Raw genomic sequence first — 14975 nt, forward strand, 5'->3', positions numbered from 1 at the left:
CAAAGTGCATATGTCAGGCCATAGTAAATTGTTTAATGGTGGCATTTCGAACATACCATTGATACTTATAGGAGTCTAACTATATTTACACCAAAGTAAGTAAGTAAATGGGGTCACAAAGAGTCAGACATGACTAAACGACTAAACAACAAGAAGTAAGTAAATCCAAGAAGGTTCAGTGGGAATACCTAGTAAATTTTACTTCTCAAGATGGGCAATGCATATTGAATTGATTTTGGATGTGGGCTAGAATAACACATAGGAAAGAAATTGACAAGTAAACACAATGGATAAGATCCAAGTTCCACTTCATTTCATATACGAGAGGAATCCTACTACAGAGCTATGTTTTTAGCATCCTGAATAACTCTGTTACACAACACTTGTGCCAAGCCTGAATCAGTAGTCAAAGTTCAATGAATAACACAGTTCTTAACATAACAAAGCATCACTGAAGCACACACGTCCACCTAAAAGACAAATAAATTATCTGTTGAAATCTGATTTACTCTACCTCTTGGAAATGAACCCTTGCAGGAAATACCTGAAAACAGTTACACAAAGAATGATGGGTTCCATTCAATAGAAACTGACAAGCTGCCATTCTTCAATAACATATGTAGGATTCCCACACTTGATCTCCAGATGTTTGTTGACCTTTATGGAAAGGGGGAGAATTGACTATGTACTTCCTGCAGGAAATATGCAAGAGACGAAAATATTAAACCAGGTTTTGTTGCAAATAGTTTTCTTGAATATAACTTTAACAGACCATTTAGTACACCAATGGCCACAATCAGTTCTTCAAGAGACTATTACCCATGCTCATTATTAATTTTCTCAGTGTGTTGCCAGGGATTCCTTGTTTATCAGGATTTTTTGTACTGTGGATTGTCCATCACTGCTGAATGTCTGTTTCATGCAGCCGCAGGGAGTAATCTACCAGTCCAAATCGCATGTGGTAAGGCCCAGCCTTGCATGAACTGAATGTGCACTTAGAATGCCCCCCAGTTCTTAACATGTAGGGGGTTTGCAGCAAACAAGTCCATGTGGAAAGGGTTCATGAAGGTAAGAAATTTTAAAACTACTAATGTAATTGATCCAGCATGTTATTTTTAAAAAACCTCTGTTTAGTCCTTTTTAGTAGTGGTTCCCAAACTTTTCTCCATGGACCACTTGAAAATTACTGAGGATCCTGGTGGACATGATGGGAACACAGACTCGTTCCCAAGAGTGGTTGCAGTAGCAAAATGCCAAATTTTGAGAAAAGATTCTGTGGTGTGCAGGTAGGCAGTCAGTTCCAACATAGCTCTTGTCCCAACAATAGGGGGGGGGGGGGGATTAGGTTTTCAATGAGCAAATTTTAAGTGCATTTTCGAATGTGAAATCCATGTTATAAATTATTTGCCATGCAATCCTATACATTTCTGCAGAGGCCTGCCCTGTTGATTGGGACTTATTCCCGATCTCACTAAGCACAGTATAAAATTTCAGCCTTTGATCCTGTTTCTCTTCCTCTACAAGCAAACAAGACTCACCCAGCTTTTTTGCCATGGATTTAGAAAGGGCCATGGGCGTAGCCAGGGGAGCAGCTGCCCCCCTAAAGCAAAAAAGCAAGCAAGCAAATAAATAAATAAACTTAATTGTCCAATTGCGTTGCAGGTAACTCAGTTCTGCCCCCCCCCCTTTACAGAAAGCCTGTGCCCCCTAAAATAAATCCTGGCTACATCCATGGAAAGGGTTTGTGTATTATTAATATTATTGTTTATTTACTTATTATTTCAAGCACATTAATTGTTGGCAGTGTGGCCACTAAAGCTCTCCGGTGGAAATTATTATCCCTTGTGAGAAGGAAGAATAAGGGCTGGGGGAGAGGGCTGCATGAGTTTTATTCTTATCGGCTGGTGAGTGGGTGGGAGAATTACCGGTATAACCAAGCGGGATTGTAAAACTGTAGCCCGCTTTGGATGCCTTGGCAAAAAGGCGATATAGAATCGCAAAACTGTAAGAGTTGGAAGGGATGACGAAGCGCGAGCTGCCTCACTAGAACTGGAGAGAAGAAAAGGAGCGTGTCAACCCTTTTATAACCAGAGTCGGGATACTAACACGCCCAGGAAGAGAACCCCAACAGGAATTCTCACGAGGGCAGCTTCTGTCCGTCTCCTAGCAACCAGAAAAACCAACTGCAGGCGGAGGGCGCGGGCGAGGGGAGCGCGAGGATACGTAAGCCGAACGCGACGGGAGCCGGTTTGGCCCATATGTCGAGCTTTCGCGTCGCTCGCCTAGTTGTAACCGCGAAGAAGAAGAAGAAGAGGAGTGAGGCCTCCTCTGCGCCCGGAGGGAGGCGGTGCCCGCGACCAGCAGCAGGATGCCGAGGCGCTGCGGGTGAGGCTCGAGCTCCCTCCGTTTCTTGGCTGCGGATAGAGCGCCCCGAGCCGCCCTTCCCACCCGCCGCCCCAGCCCAGAAGCCTCGTTTCGCGGGCTCGGGAACTGAGGAAACCCCGCCCTCGGGCGTTGGGAGGCCCGGGAGCGCCCGTCTCCGCTTCCCTCCGGCAGCGTTTGGGCGCCTCGGGCCGCGAGCGGGCAGGGAGGAGACGGCGTCGTGGCGGCGGTGCTTCTCCTCGAGGGTCTCGGGGTGGGTGTGGCGAGCTCTGGGACCTCGGAGAGGAGAAGGAGGGCGCGGCGGGGCTGCCTTTCGCTCCGAGCCCAGAGCGCAGCTTGGCAGGTGCCCAGCCCCGCCAGGGGTCCGGCTGCCCTGCCGCTCTGTGCGGTTTCTTGTTGATTTGGGGCCGTTTCTTCCGATTCTCCTCCTCTTTCTCACGAGCACGCTCCGTTTCAAAACCGAGTTTGGAAAGTAAAGCTGTTGCCCTGCTCTGTGGGGCCTAAGTGGCTGACAACAACAGATACCCGTTCGCGGTACCTCTTGTGCTAAAGCGAGGGTCAGAAAACCCAAGCACGTTCCAACCTCGAAAGGACTTTGAGCCGCTTGTTTATCTGTTTCGTCAAATATATATGTATACCGCTTTGTTGTGTAAAAAAAAAAAAAAGCGCACAGACACACAAACAACCTCAAAGCGGTTTACAAAAACACTTGTGTCCCATATTATTTTGAAGTGCTGGATTCTCCTGTGATGTCAACCTAGGAGGAGGCTGGGGTTGGTATAACTGTTCAGCCACCTCTTGGGTCCCCCCCCCCCAAAAAAAAGAGTGTTGTAATTACTTGTTTTTAACAAAATATCAGTTTGATAATAGATATATCAAACATGCTTTTCTTTACATGCTCACTGTGGTGAAATAGTGAGGAGAGGATTGCCTTTTTCTAGAATTACAGGTTAGCGAATGGTTGAAACATTTGTTTTAAGGAACTTCTTTCTGCTTGTTTTTGTGTAAAAAATAGGTACATAGGATGTGATATCCTTTTACTTTTGTTAGGTAAAAAAAAGTTTTGCCTCGGATTTATTATGAGCATGTGATATTTGGTTGCTCATGAATCTCAGTTATTCTATATATAACTTCTAGAAGCTTGCAAAAAATGAACTGCAAAGTAAATAAGACTTTTACAGAGTGTGCCGTGGTCTTGCAGTGCTTACATCTAGCATTCTCATTATGATTTTCCGTTGTATTCCTAGGAGTCTGTTGTATCCCTGCGTATCTGTTTTAGGAAATTAAAGCATTTGGTCTATTTACTATTTGGCAGTTATTAAAATAATTTGTAAGCTAAACTACTATTTCTCAGTCCTTAAAGTACATGTTAGTAAGTCCTTATTTTAAATACATATATTTAAAACTAACATGGCAAATTGCAGCTTAAATTATAGTAGTTTCTAAACCACATGTATAATTTAGGAAGTGTGTTCCATGTTCAACCTTTTAGATGCTCTTCCGATTAACAGTTTATTAAAACTTGCTGTACCCTGTTATTTTCTGGATGGCTTAACATGAATAGCTAAGCAATTCATGAGCAGGTGCTGCACTTTGGTCTACAAGGTTTTAATATAGCAGATGCATTGTGGTTGACTGTAATTGCATTTTGTGTATTACAGTTTCTGTTCACATAGTAAGTATATTCACAGGGGACTAAGTACATTTGCCTTCTTGTTACAATAGTGCTTGTGGTTGTGCAATTTTGGTCATGGTATCTGTACAGATCTTGGTGCATAGCTGTTACCAATTTATTAAAAGTAAAAGAAAAGCACAATCTTGATTATTTCATCCAATGTTGATGATTTCATACTAATACAGTACAACGTTTTTAAATTTGTTTATCAGAAACTCTCCAAATAAGTGGATCTGCCTTTCTTCTTGGAATCTGAGCTAAAGAACATCATCATGGGCCAGCAGCTCTCAAGCCAGACACACTCTGCTATTAATAAGCTGCCAGAAAAAGTAGTCAAACATGTATCCCTGGTTCGAGAAAGTGGTTTCTTGACATATGAAGAATTTTTGGGGAGAGTAGCTGAAATGAATGACACGTAAGGCTTTTTCAGTTTATTCTTTTGCATTTAAGATGACTCAGTATTTGAAAGAACATCCTCCTTAATACTACAGGCAACTCATTGTTTGCACATATTTGGAACATGCCTGACCACCCACACATGTGCCATTTTTGGCTGTGGAATGACCAACATGTGCAATGACCCAAAATGCAACCCCTGCACAAATGGGGAGTTGCCTGTATTCCAAAATGAATGTGTTAGCTGTTTCTGGTGGTGCTGGGAAACCTAATGAAAGATATACATCAGATGTTCTATTCAGTGCTAGATAAGAAACTTTATTAAAGTACTAGGTGTTCTGTCTCTTTGATTGTAGATTAGTAAAATATAGTCTAGCAGTTTACATTAATGTTGAAATGTGCATGTTTATAAAATTCCACATGGATAGCCATTTTAGTATGTTGCAGAGAGGGAAAGCATTGTGGCATCTAACATTAATGTAGTGGTATAAGTTAGTGTTGGCTACAACCTACCTTATGAAGTGTATGTTCATAAAGTTTTTTAGCCAGCATATGTGTAGGGGGAAGAAGAACTAATTTCTTTGGCAAGGTAGTATATATGCAGCTGCCATCACAGTTAACAGTACTGGGTTAATAATAATAATAATAATAATTTTTATTTATACCCTGCCCTCCCCAGGAGGGGCTTACAAGCAATAATAAAAACAAGTTGAATGATTACAACTTAAAAACAAAATTAAAATACAACATTAAAATATTGAAACATTAAAATATTAAAATGTAGCCTCATCGCAGGAGGAGAAGGAAAGGAAAAAAGAAAGAGAGGGAGGGAATCAAATTGGCTCCAAGCCAAAGGCCAGGCGGAACAACTCTGTCTTACAGGCCCTGCGGAAAGAAATCAGATCCTGCAGGGCCCTGGCTCTGGTTGAAGCCAATCTAACTTCCTTAGGGCCCGGGATCACTAGGGTGTTGCTATTTATGGACCAATAATCTGTAAGGTAGCTCCATATATTCATATTCTTTAATTGCATTAAAATATATGCCCTCTGTAGGGCACAGATGAGGATGAGAGATAGGAGACATGGGTAATGTGTTATTTTAGGAATCCCAAGCTGAGGGAGATTTATGAAAGCTACATCGTCATTTTATTGTGTATTAAAATATAGTTGGTAGTTGTACATCCTCGAGGATGTCTGTTTCTTGTGTATGTACTAGAATTGGATCTCTAGATTAAAGTGTAGAATATTGGCTGTTCTCGTTTCTAATCTAGATTGAATTGTGCTTTACAAATCTATTTTATACTGTGAAATAAATGGATGTTAAATAATTTCAGAACTGCCAAGTTGGGTTCTGGCCAGGACAAGCACTTGTTATTTGAAGTACAGCCAGGTTCAGACTCCACTGCTCTCTGGAAGGTAGCTGTTCGAGTAGTGTGTACTAAGGTAAGTTTGTAGAATAGTAAAATTTCTGTGAATGTTGATGCTGGGGGGGGGGGGGGACATTTCTCCTATATCTTTGGTGGGGGTAGAACAGATATGTTTGGAAAATTGAATTTATTTATTTTTCAATACTTGTTTTTTAAAGTGCTCTTTACATATCAAAAGTCACTTTGTTACTTTAGGAACATAAAATGTGTCATGTATAACTTGGTTTCCCATAGAATTATAATGCTGGGTATATTAAAAGCATTGTTTATTCAGACAATAATTGCAAATTGAATTTATTTTTAAAGTTTTTGTTACAAATGGAGTTACAAACTGCTGAACTGTAAGGAATCTAGTATCTCTTTGGTTCTGCCAGCTTAGGAGGAGGTGGCAAAAAACAAACCCAGAAACCATCATTATATTAAAACAAATTATTACATATTCAGAAAATTATTATGTCTTCTCCAGTCCTCAATAGTATCAGGCAAACATAAAAAGAGTTGATAAAAAGAGGTGAAGGGGAACAAAATTCAAACGAACAGTACATGAAATTTAATCGGTCTCTTTTTCTAAGCCTTCCCTGTCAGTTTCTGTTTCTTCATATTTGTCATCCTATTTATCATGGATTTCTAAAAACTGAAAGTTTGCCATGGCTGCTACAAGTTTCTACCCTTTCACATGTCAATGTATTTCTTGATTTGATGTGAGTGTTTCCAAACAGATCAGTTTCTTTCACATGCTGCAGAAGATGGAGAAATCTTAAGTGGATAAGAAGCAATAGGCATCAGAGGCTGTGTTGTGCAAAGGCCTTGTTTGCGGGAGGGATATGCTTGGCAGAATCCCTTATTACATTCCTTGGCCAAATACCTGAATTATATTATTATTATTATTATTATTATTATTATTATTATTATTAACATTTGCTTATATAGCACAATCTACGTACATGGCTCTGAACACATTTAAGATAAGAAATTTTACTGGGGGTGGGGCTCATACGATCTAAAACAATATAAACAATACAATAAAATCAGTAGAGCAGCATCACAAAATCCAAGGTCATTAAGGGAACCCAGTAAAAGAGTACAATCAACCATGTCAAACGCCACAGAAAAATCAAGAAGAATAAAGATGGAACGTAAACCCTTTGATTTGGCAACAAGAATGTCATTAGTATGCTTCATAAGTCATCTCAGTAGAATAGAGAATAAAATCAAGGGTCAAACTAAAATAAAGAAAACCCAGACAGCAAGAATAGACAACACACTCCAAGAGTTTAGAAGCAAAAGGCAGCAAAGAGATGGGACAATAACTAGAAAGAGAAGAATCAGTAGATTATTTTTTTAAGAATAGGAGAAGCTGTAGCATGTTTGTATATTAGAGTGAATGAGCCAGAAGAAAGAGACATAGTAGTCAGAAGACAAGATGGAACCAGATGAAGAGGACATGTAGCAGGATTGGAAGAGTCCAGCACACTGGACAGCTCCTCTACAGAAGATGAAACAGCTGAAAGACTAAGGAAAGGGGAAGGAGCCCATAAAACCACCATAGCAAAGGAACAGAAACAGCAAAACCAGTACGAACAGTATGAATCTTACTATCTCGAAAGGTGGCAAAATCCTGAGCCTGAAAGGGAAGGAGGAAGAGGCAGTGGCAGTGGCGTCACGTGGGGAGGGGAAATGGCCCTAGGTCAGTTGGGGGGGTGCATTTCACTTTTCGCTGTCTCGCCAACCCCCTAAATAAAACATTTCAAAAACAAAAAAAACTACGGTGGTGGGGCGGAGAGGGTTAAGAAAAAAGGTATCCAGATTCTCCCCACCCCACCCCCAGGAGTCACATCTCTGTAAGTATGTGAAAGTTGTTAATTCTCTGATTCATCTCAAAATATATTGAGAACTCAATATATTTTGGTTGGACTTTGGTCCCATAAGTAACTACTTTTAAAGTCTCGGTGTTGTTGTTTAATGCAACCTTTACAGTCATTCATCCAAGTCACCAAAAGGGAAACTATATGGATGGCCTTTCAAATGACAGGGTCATTGTGAGCATTCTTAAGCCACCCACAGTGTGAGAAATCTCTGATCTTTGTACCATCTTCGAACTCTCTGTTTATGTCCTAGTTGGAGTGTGTATGTTTATAAACAAAGAATGCTGAGCACAGATAGTGAGGTGTTGTAGCAAAAATGGTAAGACTCCTTTCTGTATGTTTAGATAAACAAGACAAGTGGTGTTGTCGAAGCATCAAGAATCATGAACTTATATCAGTTCATGCAGCTTTATAAAGATGTCACGAGTCAAGCAGCAAGTGTTCTTTCGCAGAACATTGCCTCAGAAGGAGCTGCCGAGGATCTGTCATCTGTTGCATCTTGTCAGGCCAGCATTTTGATGGGAAGGTATCTCAGTATTCTAAGAGATCCATTTATGTTTGAAGTTGAGCACACAAATCTCTTCAGCTCATGTATACATATTCAAACACACACACACACACACACACATATATATATATATGAATATTTTGCATAGAATAAAAGTTTAATGATTATGCTAGTAAGTCTTTCATCTCAACTTGGATGACAGTACATCTAACTAACTATTACAGTTACAAACTTCTGTTTCGAGCTGTATGCAAATAATACATTGGTAGGTTGGTACTGCTTAAGCAAGGGTTGCCTTGAACTGCAAAACACCTGCACTGAATGAGCACTTGGGAGCCTGTTTCAAATATTGTATATAATCTTGAGAAAGAGACATGTTCTTCCTGCAAAGAGCTTGTATAATGAAAATCATCTGTTTTGCAACAGAAGCAAATCTATTTGCCATGTAAACTGGCTATTCTTTTTGAAACATTGCTTGAAGCATAGTCTTTCTCCGGATATGATCTGTTTCCACTTTTACTGAAGGTGAACTCTTGAACAAATGCACACATGCTACCTTGAACAGGTTGCATATTGTTCTTATATTTCCTGTTAAAGACGAGTACAACTACAAATACAAATACATTGGCAGCAGTGTGTCTATGCTTCTTACCTATAAAGAGCAGAATTACTTTTTACTTCACATGGCATTACAGAATCTTTTCCTTTTCAAATATGTATGAAGCAGTGCTTTAAACAGCAGTAGGTTGCAGACTTATGATGATCTAAGGTGTTTGTTTGGAAACAAAATGCAATGGCTTGAGTAAAATGGAAGCACTAGGCTACCTATGGCCTTAATAACTCTCTGGCATAATACTGTTTTTTTACTTTCATGGTACAGAAGATAAATTTTGATAAAACAATTGTTACAGCAGTAAACAACAAGTAACTTGTCCTGATAAAATTACATACTTTTATTATGCTATGTGTTAAAGTTTAATTTGATTAAGAGATCACACCACATTTTCCCATGAGTGCTGAGTGGATTCCTGCCACAGTCTGAACAATTTATGTATTCAATAAACATTTGCCATATGTTATAAAAGGAATATGGATTGTGTTTGCCCTTTGCCGCTCTCACCTGACCACCTGACATGTTCGTTTCTCAGCCAATGCTATTGACCATACTCTGTTATACCATGAATCAATGTTCAGCCCATCACTCTGTTATACCAAGAATCAATGTTCAGCCTATCACTGGTTTTCCAACATCTGGCTATCTCCCTGACTCTATTTTTGAAACACTTCCCCCCTCCCTATTTTATACATAGGGGTGGCCAATGTGGCACCCTCCTGATCTTATTGAACTTCAGCTCCCATCATCCCTGACTGTTGTCCATGCTAACTGGGGCTGGCATGCTGTGGTGAACACTATTCTTGCTACCCCTGGTCTGGTTTCAGTGAACAGTGTCATATAGTGATAGGCCCACATGAATCTTAGGTTTACTGAAATATTCTGGGAAGGGGATGGGTTGTATCTTGGTGTTAGAGGGCTTGCCTTGAATGCAACAAGTCACAGGCTCAATCCCCAGCATCTCCAGCCAGAACCCAGGGAGGACCCCTTCCTGAAATTCTTGAGAACCACTGTCATGAACTAATGGTCTGAGTCAGGATAAGGCAGCTTTCTATGTTCCTAGGAATCATTCTTCAATCCATATTCCTTGAGACATGTATTCTGTTACTTCCTCTTGCTTCAACTCTCACGTTTGTTTGATGTGATATGGGTGGTTTCTTTTGTTCATTGAATGGTGTTCAGAATAAAGCAGTCTCTTTGAATGCCATAGTTGTCCACCAGTATAGAACAAGGAACTAATCCTTGAGCTTTGTGGAGAGGGAAGGCCGCATCATCTTACGTTCTCCAGGGTGCCCTAGGATTACACCTTAACTTTTAGTAGTAGCAAGGATAGTGCTGCGCATTGCATTCTTAATCTAACTTGAAGAAAATTTATTTAAATCTGAGCAACAGTCAGAACTGTTCTTTGTGGCTGTTGATGTTTTTGGGCATGTAAAAGTTGCTTCTTAGGTAGGTCTTCAACTTAAACCCAGAAGACTTGGGGAACTGGTTCATAAATGGTAGCCTGTTTTCTAACGAGTGGACAGCAAGTTACTGGAATCTGTGCCTATTTTGTTTTAGATATTCAAAGTGATGAGTGTTTGCTAGTCCTGAGGGATGGCAAGCCGTTCAAGGTAGTTTTAATGCCCAGTGGTGCTTATGGCAAATGTAAATAAAACATCATTTTAATTAGGAGCAATATAGAGGGATTCTTGTTTTGAGAAGAGAATTGCTACATAGATAAAATTCCTCAACAATGGAAAATATGAAAATATAGTATTGATTTGAACCCTGGGTGCACATTTCTGCAACAGTGATTTATTTTAGTGGCTGTGAATTTTGTGTACAGAAATATCTTAGGGGATGAAAAATACCTGATATTTAGATCAAATATTCAAATGGAAAACAGCAGTTGACATGTGATCATAGAAAAATAAATACAGAGTACAGAAGAAGTGGGAATAGATTCAAGGACCTAAAATGAATTTCTTGATCTCATGTACCAAAAATAGGGTGCCAAGAACTTGACTGCTGTAGGAAAATGTTTTCTTCTGGGCAGTGGAATATCATAATATGATCTTGTGTGCATATTATAATAATGCTGTTTGTCCTGTGTTTTCATGCACACGTTAGCTTTATTTTGTGTTCAGAGCTGCAACAACAAAACTATACCAGTAGTGAAGCAAACCCCAGCATTGACAGTTGTCTAGACATTCTCTTTACTCTTAGTGGGGAGAATTATGATTTTATCTGTCTCTGCATTTAAATGATGCATATTACTGCTAGTACTAATACTGTTTAATGGGAGTGCTTTGGCCAACTTGCATCTTGCAAACATTTTGTCCCCAATCCAGAAAGACAGGCCTGAAAATGCTCTGCCTGGAAGCTGCTGGAACCAGACACAGAACACATTTTCCTGTGTTCAGATGAAGTAGAACCAATAGCCATGCATGTATATATGCAGAAATGCACAAAGATCAAAGGTGGCTAGCCCACATGAATTGTGCCCACTTACAAATGTGGAGAAGCATTGAAGCCACCCTTTCTGGGCAATATGCTCTGATTTTTAACACTCAGCATATATTATGCTGATTTATTATTTATTTAAAACATTGGTACCTTGCTCAACGCGACTAACTGCAAAATCAAACCATATAACAAAACCATATAACATCAGTTATAAAAAAACATTAAAACTAAAAACAACTGTAGAAAAGCAATAACAATGTATCAGCAATAAAGATTATTCCAAACAAGCAGAAACATAAAACTATTTCAGTGAAACAACTATCTAGAAGCCAAAAGCTGCATTTACAAAAATTGGTTTGGATAGTTTATGGAAGGCCATTAAAGAGGAGCGTGGGATATACCTCCCTTTGAGAAAGTTCTCTTCTCTATAATTGTGCTCCGGAAGCTAGTGGTTTTATATGTATTGGTTTTATATGAGATTTGTTTGTAGAGAGCAGCTGTTTTGTATGCAGAGAGGTTCCATTTGCATGCAACAGGAGATTGCTGGATCAGACCACTTGAGATAGGCTAGAAAACCTAAATGTAATGCAATAGATATTACGTGGCATAGCCACCCATGAGCTGGACATCATATTATGAAATACAAACATGCACAACAAAAATAAAAGTTTATACAGAAGAAACATGCTGAGCAATGCCAAAATATAAATTTATTCCACTTCTAATTGCTATGATTGGGAATAATAGTTTTATCTGTATTGTAGGGTGAAACAGCTGACTGATGAGGAAGAATGTTGCATCTGCATGGACGGACGAGCTGATCTGATCTTGCCATGTGCTCACAGCTTTTGTCAGAAATGCATTGATAAATGGTAAGTTTGTGACACAGGCTCTGATTGCATTATTTTGTGAGGCGTTCTGCGAAATTTGACCAGTTTCCCTAGAATAAATTTGCCGAAAAGCACTGAAATAACACATCACTAGCTTTGTCTTGTAACAACAAGAATAGAAACCATTGATTTTGGTAGATAGCATGAGGTAAGGAATGTGTTATGTGGGAGCAACAAGCGAACTGGATTTTGTAAAGAAAATGTGTTCCATTGATGGGCATTCCCTGCTTAATCTCTTAAAATATAAAACCATCAGGACAAATGCCTGGCAAGTTGCTAATGTAATCTCAAATCAAATTGCTGTTCATGTCAGCATCAGTCTGCATATATATATTTAAAACAAAGGACTGAATTCAACTAAACAGTTGCACTAGCTAAAGCCAGCATGAGTCCTAATTACACGATGGAGCTGTGCCCCTACAATCAGACCAGTGCACGGGGGAAGGGCAGAGCAGAAATGTGTGCATTGTCAGTTTGTGCATTTGCACAGTTTTGACTCCCACCCAATGTTGACAGTGTTCAGATGACGGAGAAACTGTTTCAAAATGGAGCTTTTGCTCTGTTTTGAGTATGGAGTTACTTCAGAACCTTAAAAATGAAGGCTTGAAGGTATTTTGAACTGTGGTTTGTATCTGTATAAACTCTACTCAGAATAGACCCATTGAAATTAAGTTAGTCATGTTCATTCATTTCATACTTTTGAGTATGACTAAGATTGAATACAACCCTTTGAAATTATTACAGCACATTATACTCATATACCTTTAACTAATGGTGCTTTGTGTAGGAAACAGCTTCTAAGTATCCAATAAATGATATGTCTTTAATAGAATTGCAGCAGGGAAGATAGCTTCTTAGGGTAGCAGCCACCTGTGGTGCAAAGCAGATTCAACTTGACTCTATTCCAAACTAGGCTTGAGCAAATAGTCAGCTGGACAAAATGGTTTATGTAATCTGGTTTCAGGATTTAAAGCCTAAAATCTTGTGCCTTTTTTAATAACTAAAGTCTCATGTTCTAGTCTGTCTAGATTACGAAGATAAACAGGGCTGCCAGTTCCATTTGAAAACTGAATGGAATCTCAGGAATCTCTAGAGGGCCCTATTGGAATAAATTTTAATAAAAACATTCACGGAACTCTGTTAACATTTGGGCATTAGTGATTTCCAAGATGAACATTAAACAGCATTATTCTTTCATACCACAGCACTCTGTTGTTTTACCAGGGATTTTTTTTATTTGACTCTGGAAGGGGATGTTACCAGTCTACCTGACATTGCTAAATACCTCCTGCAAGAACATTGTTCAGTTTTGACACAACAGCTTCAGGATGTTCACAAATTGGGAAGAATCCACAGTGCTGCCCTTTGAATTGAAAGATTTCGAAGGGAGGTCATAAGAGGAAAAGGGAGGGGGGGACAGGAAAAAAGGAAGTTAAGGGTGTATAGATTGACTTTGTGTACCCTAAGCACTGATTATAGAAAAAGCAATGGTTTTAAATTTCAGAAAGGTTGGCTTTGGATTAATAATTGGAGAAGATCCTATTTGGGGAAATTCCCAATGATAAAAGCAACAGAATATAATCAGTTATAGGGGTACTGTTCCTTGGTGGATTTCAAGAAAAGGCATGCTAGTCATGTATTGAGGATTGTTTGGATATTTCTCTTCTATGGTAGTTCTAACATACTGCAGTAAATCTTCTCTAGTCGTGCCTGTAATATTCCATTCTATCTTATAAGCAAAGGTAGCAATGGGTATTATTAATACTTCTTAAACTGTGTGATACTGACTTTTTTCTTCTGGCTTGTTACACAGGAGTGGTCACCACAGGAATTGCCCTATATGTCGTCTGCAGGTGACTGCAGCCAATGATTCTTGGGTGGTATCAGATGCACCTACAGAAGAAGATATTGCTACCTACATACTCAACATGGTAGATGAGGCAGGCCAGCCTCACAGACCCTGACAGGAACAAAGCCCATTGCCTTGAAATCTTAAAAGATTTCATTTATTGTTTCATTTCCTCATTGTATTGCTTTCTATAAAAGTCGTAGGTCTTTAAAAGTGACCATTTGTCTATGAGCCAGTTGTACACGTTTATATTTTTAAATGCTCATCAATAATCTCTCTGCACGTAGCACCTGCAGAAGGATACGTTAAGAGTTTTCTGACTTTCTATGAGACACTGGAATAGCTAATATTTGAGTTCTAGTATAAGCTCTGCTGTGATCATTTGTTGAAACTGAATTTCATTATAGATGGTCCAGAAGAATGTCGGAAGTTGCTGAGGGCCTGCTGTTCTAACCCTCAGAAGCAATCCTTCTTTATGCAAGTATGTGTGTATGCTCATGCCTGCCTGCTTACATGAACAGGATTTTGTCCCACATTTACATTTCAGTAACGTCTACTGGCCCCTTGTGGCTTGCTTAGTATTGACAAATGCTTCCTTAAATCACCACTAATTGTAGCATGTTGTTTTGAGACAAAATTTTCTGATGGCACACAATTTTGAAAAAAGGCTTTTGCATTCTTGTTCAGGGAGAATGAGTTGTCTAGTCAACGTCAAATAACTTCCCTGGTTCACCAAGTCAGAGCTGCTTGCATTCAGGAATAAATGTGTTCATACCTTTGCTGATCACAGACGACCCAAAGTTTCTGATCACACAACGTAGCATCTGACTTTCAAGCTTTTCTAGACTTCCATTGTTAAATCACCATTATAGCCGTAAAAAAACCAAGATGGTGATCTGAGGAAAATAGATGGTGCTAGACTC

General features: G+C 39.4%; 1 protein-coding gene and 1 long non-coding RNA gene across 6 annotated transcripts; one reads left to right on the forward strand and one right to left on the reverse strand.

Annotated features, from left to right (window-relative positions):
• Positions 1 to 291: 291 nt before the first annotated feature.
• On the reverse strand, positions 292 to 2201 carry LOC307210893. Of its 5 annotated transcripts, XR_013836202.1 has the most exons (3): positions 2107 to 2159; positions 1539 to 1600; positions 292 to 692 (listed from the first exon to the last, which is right to left on the reverse strand). It is a non-coding gene; the product is annotated as an uncharacterized lncRNA (long non-coding RNA). The 5 variants fall into 5 exon arrangements; XR_013836201.1 differs by lacking the exon at positions 1539 to 1600 and having other exon boundaries at positions 2107 to 2201; XR_013836203.1 differs by lacking the exons at positions 1539 to 1600; positions 2107 to 2159 and adding an exon at positions 1774 to 2093.
• A 30-nt stretch (positions 2202 to 2231) lies between these two features.
• Positions 2232 to 14775, forward strand: RNF141 (ring finger protein 141). The gene is made up of 6 exons (XM_079966967.1): positions 2232 to 2385; positions 4270 to 4472; positions 5787 to 5895; positions 8089 to 8270; positions 12078 to 12185; positions 14017 to 14775. Exons 2-6 carry the CDS (start codon positions 4330 to 4332, stop codon positions 14165 to 14167), a joined length of 693 nt encoding a protein of 230 aa, XP_079823093.1. The 5' UTR covers positions 2232 to 2385; positions 4270 to 4329; the 3' UTR covers positions 14168 to 14775.
• Positions 14776 to 14975: the final 200 nt, after the last annotated feature.

This window comes from Podarcis cretensis (assembly GCF_951804945.1).
Source record: "Podarcis cretensis genome assembly, chromosome: 1".
NCBI lineage: Eukaryota > Metazoa > Chordata > Lepidosauria > Squamata > Lacertidae > Podarcis > Podarcis cretensis.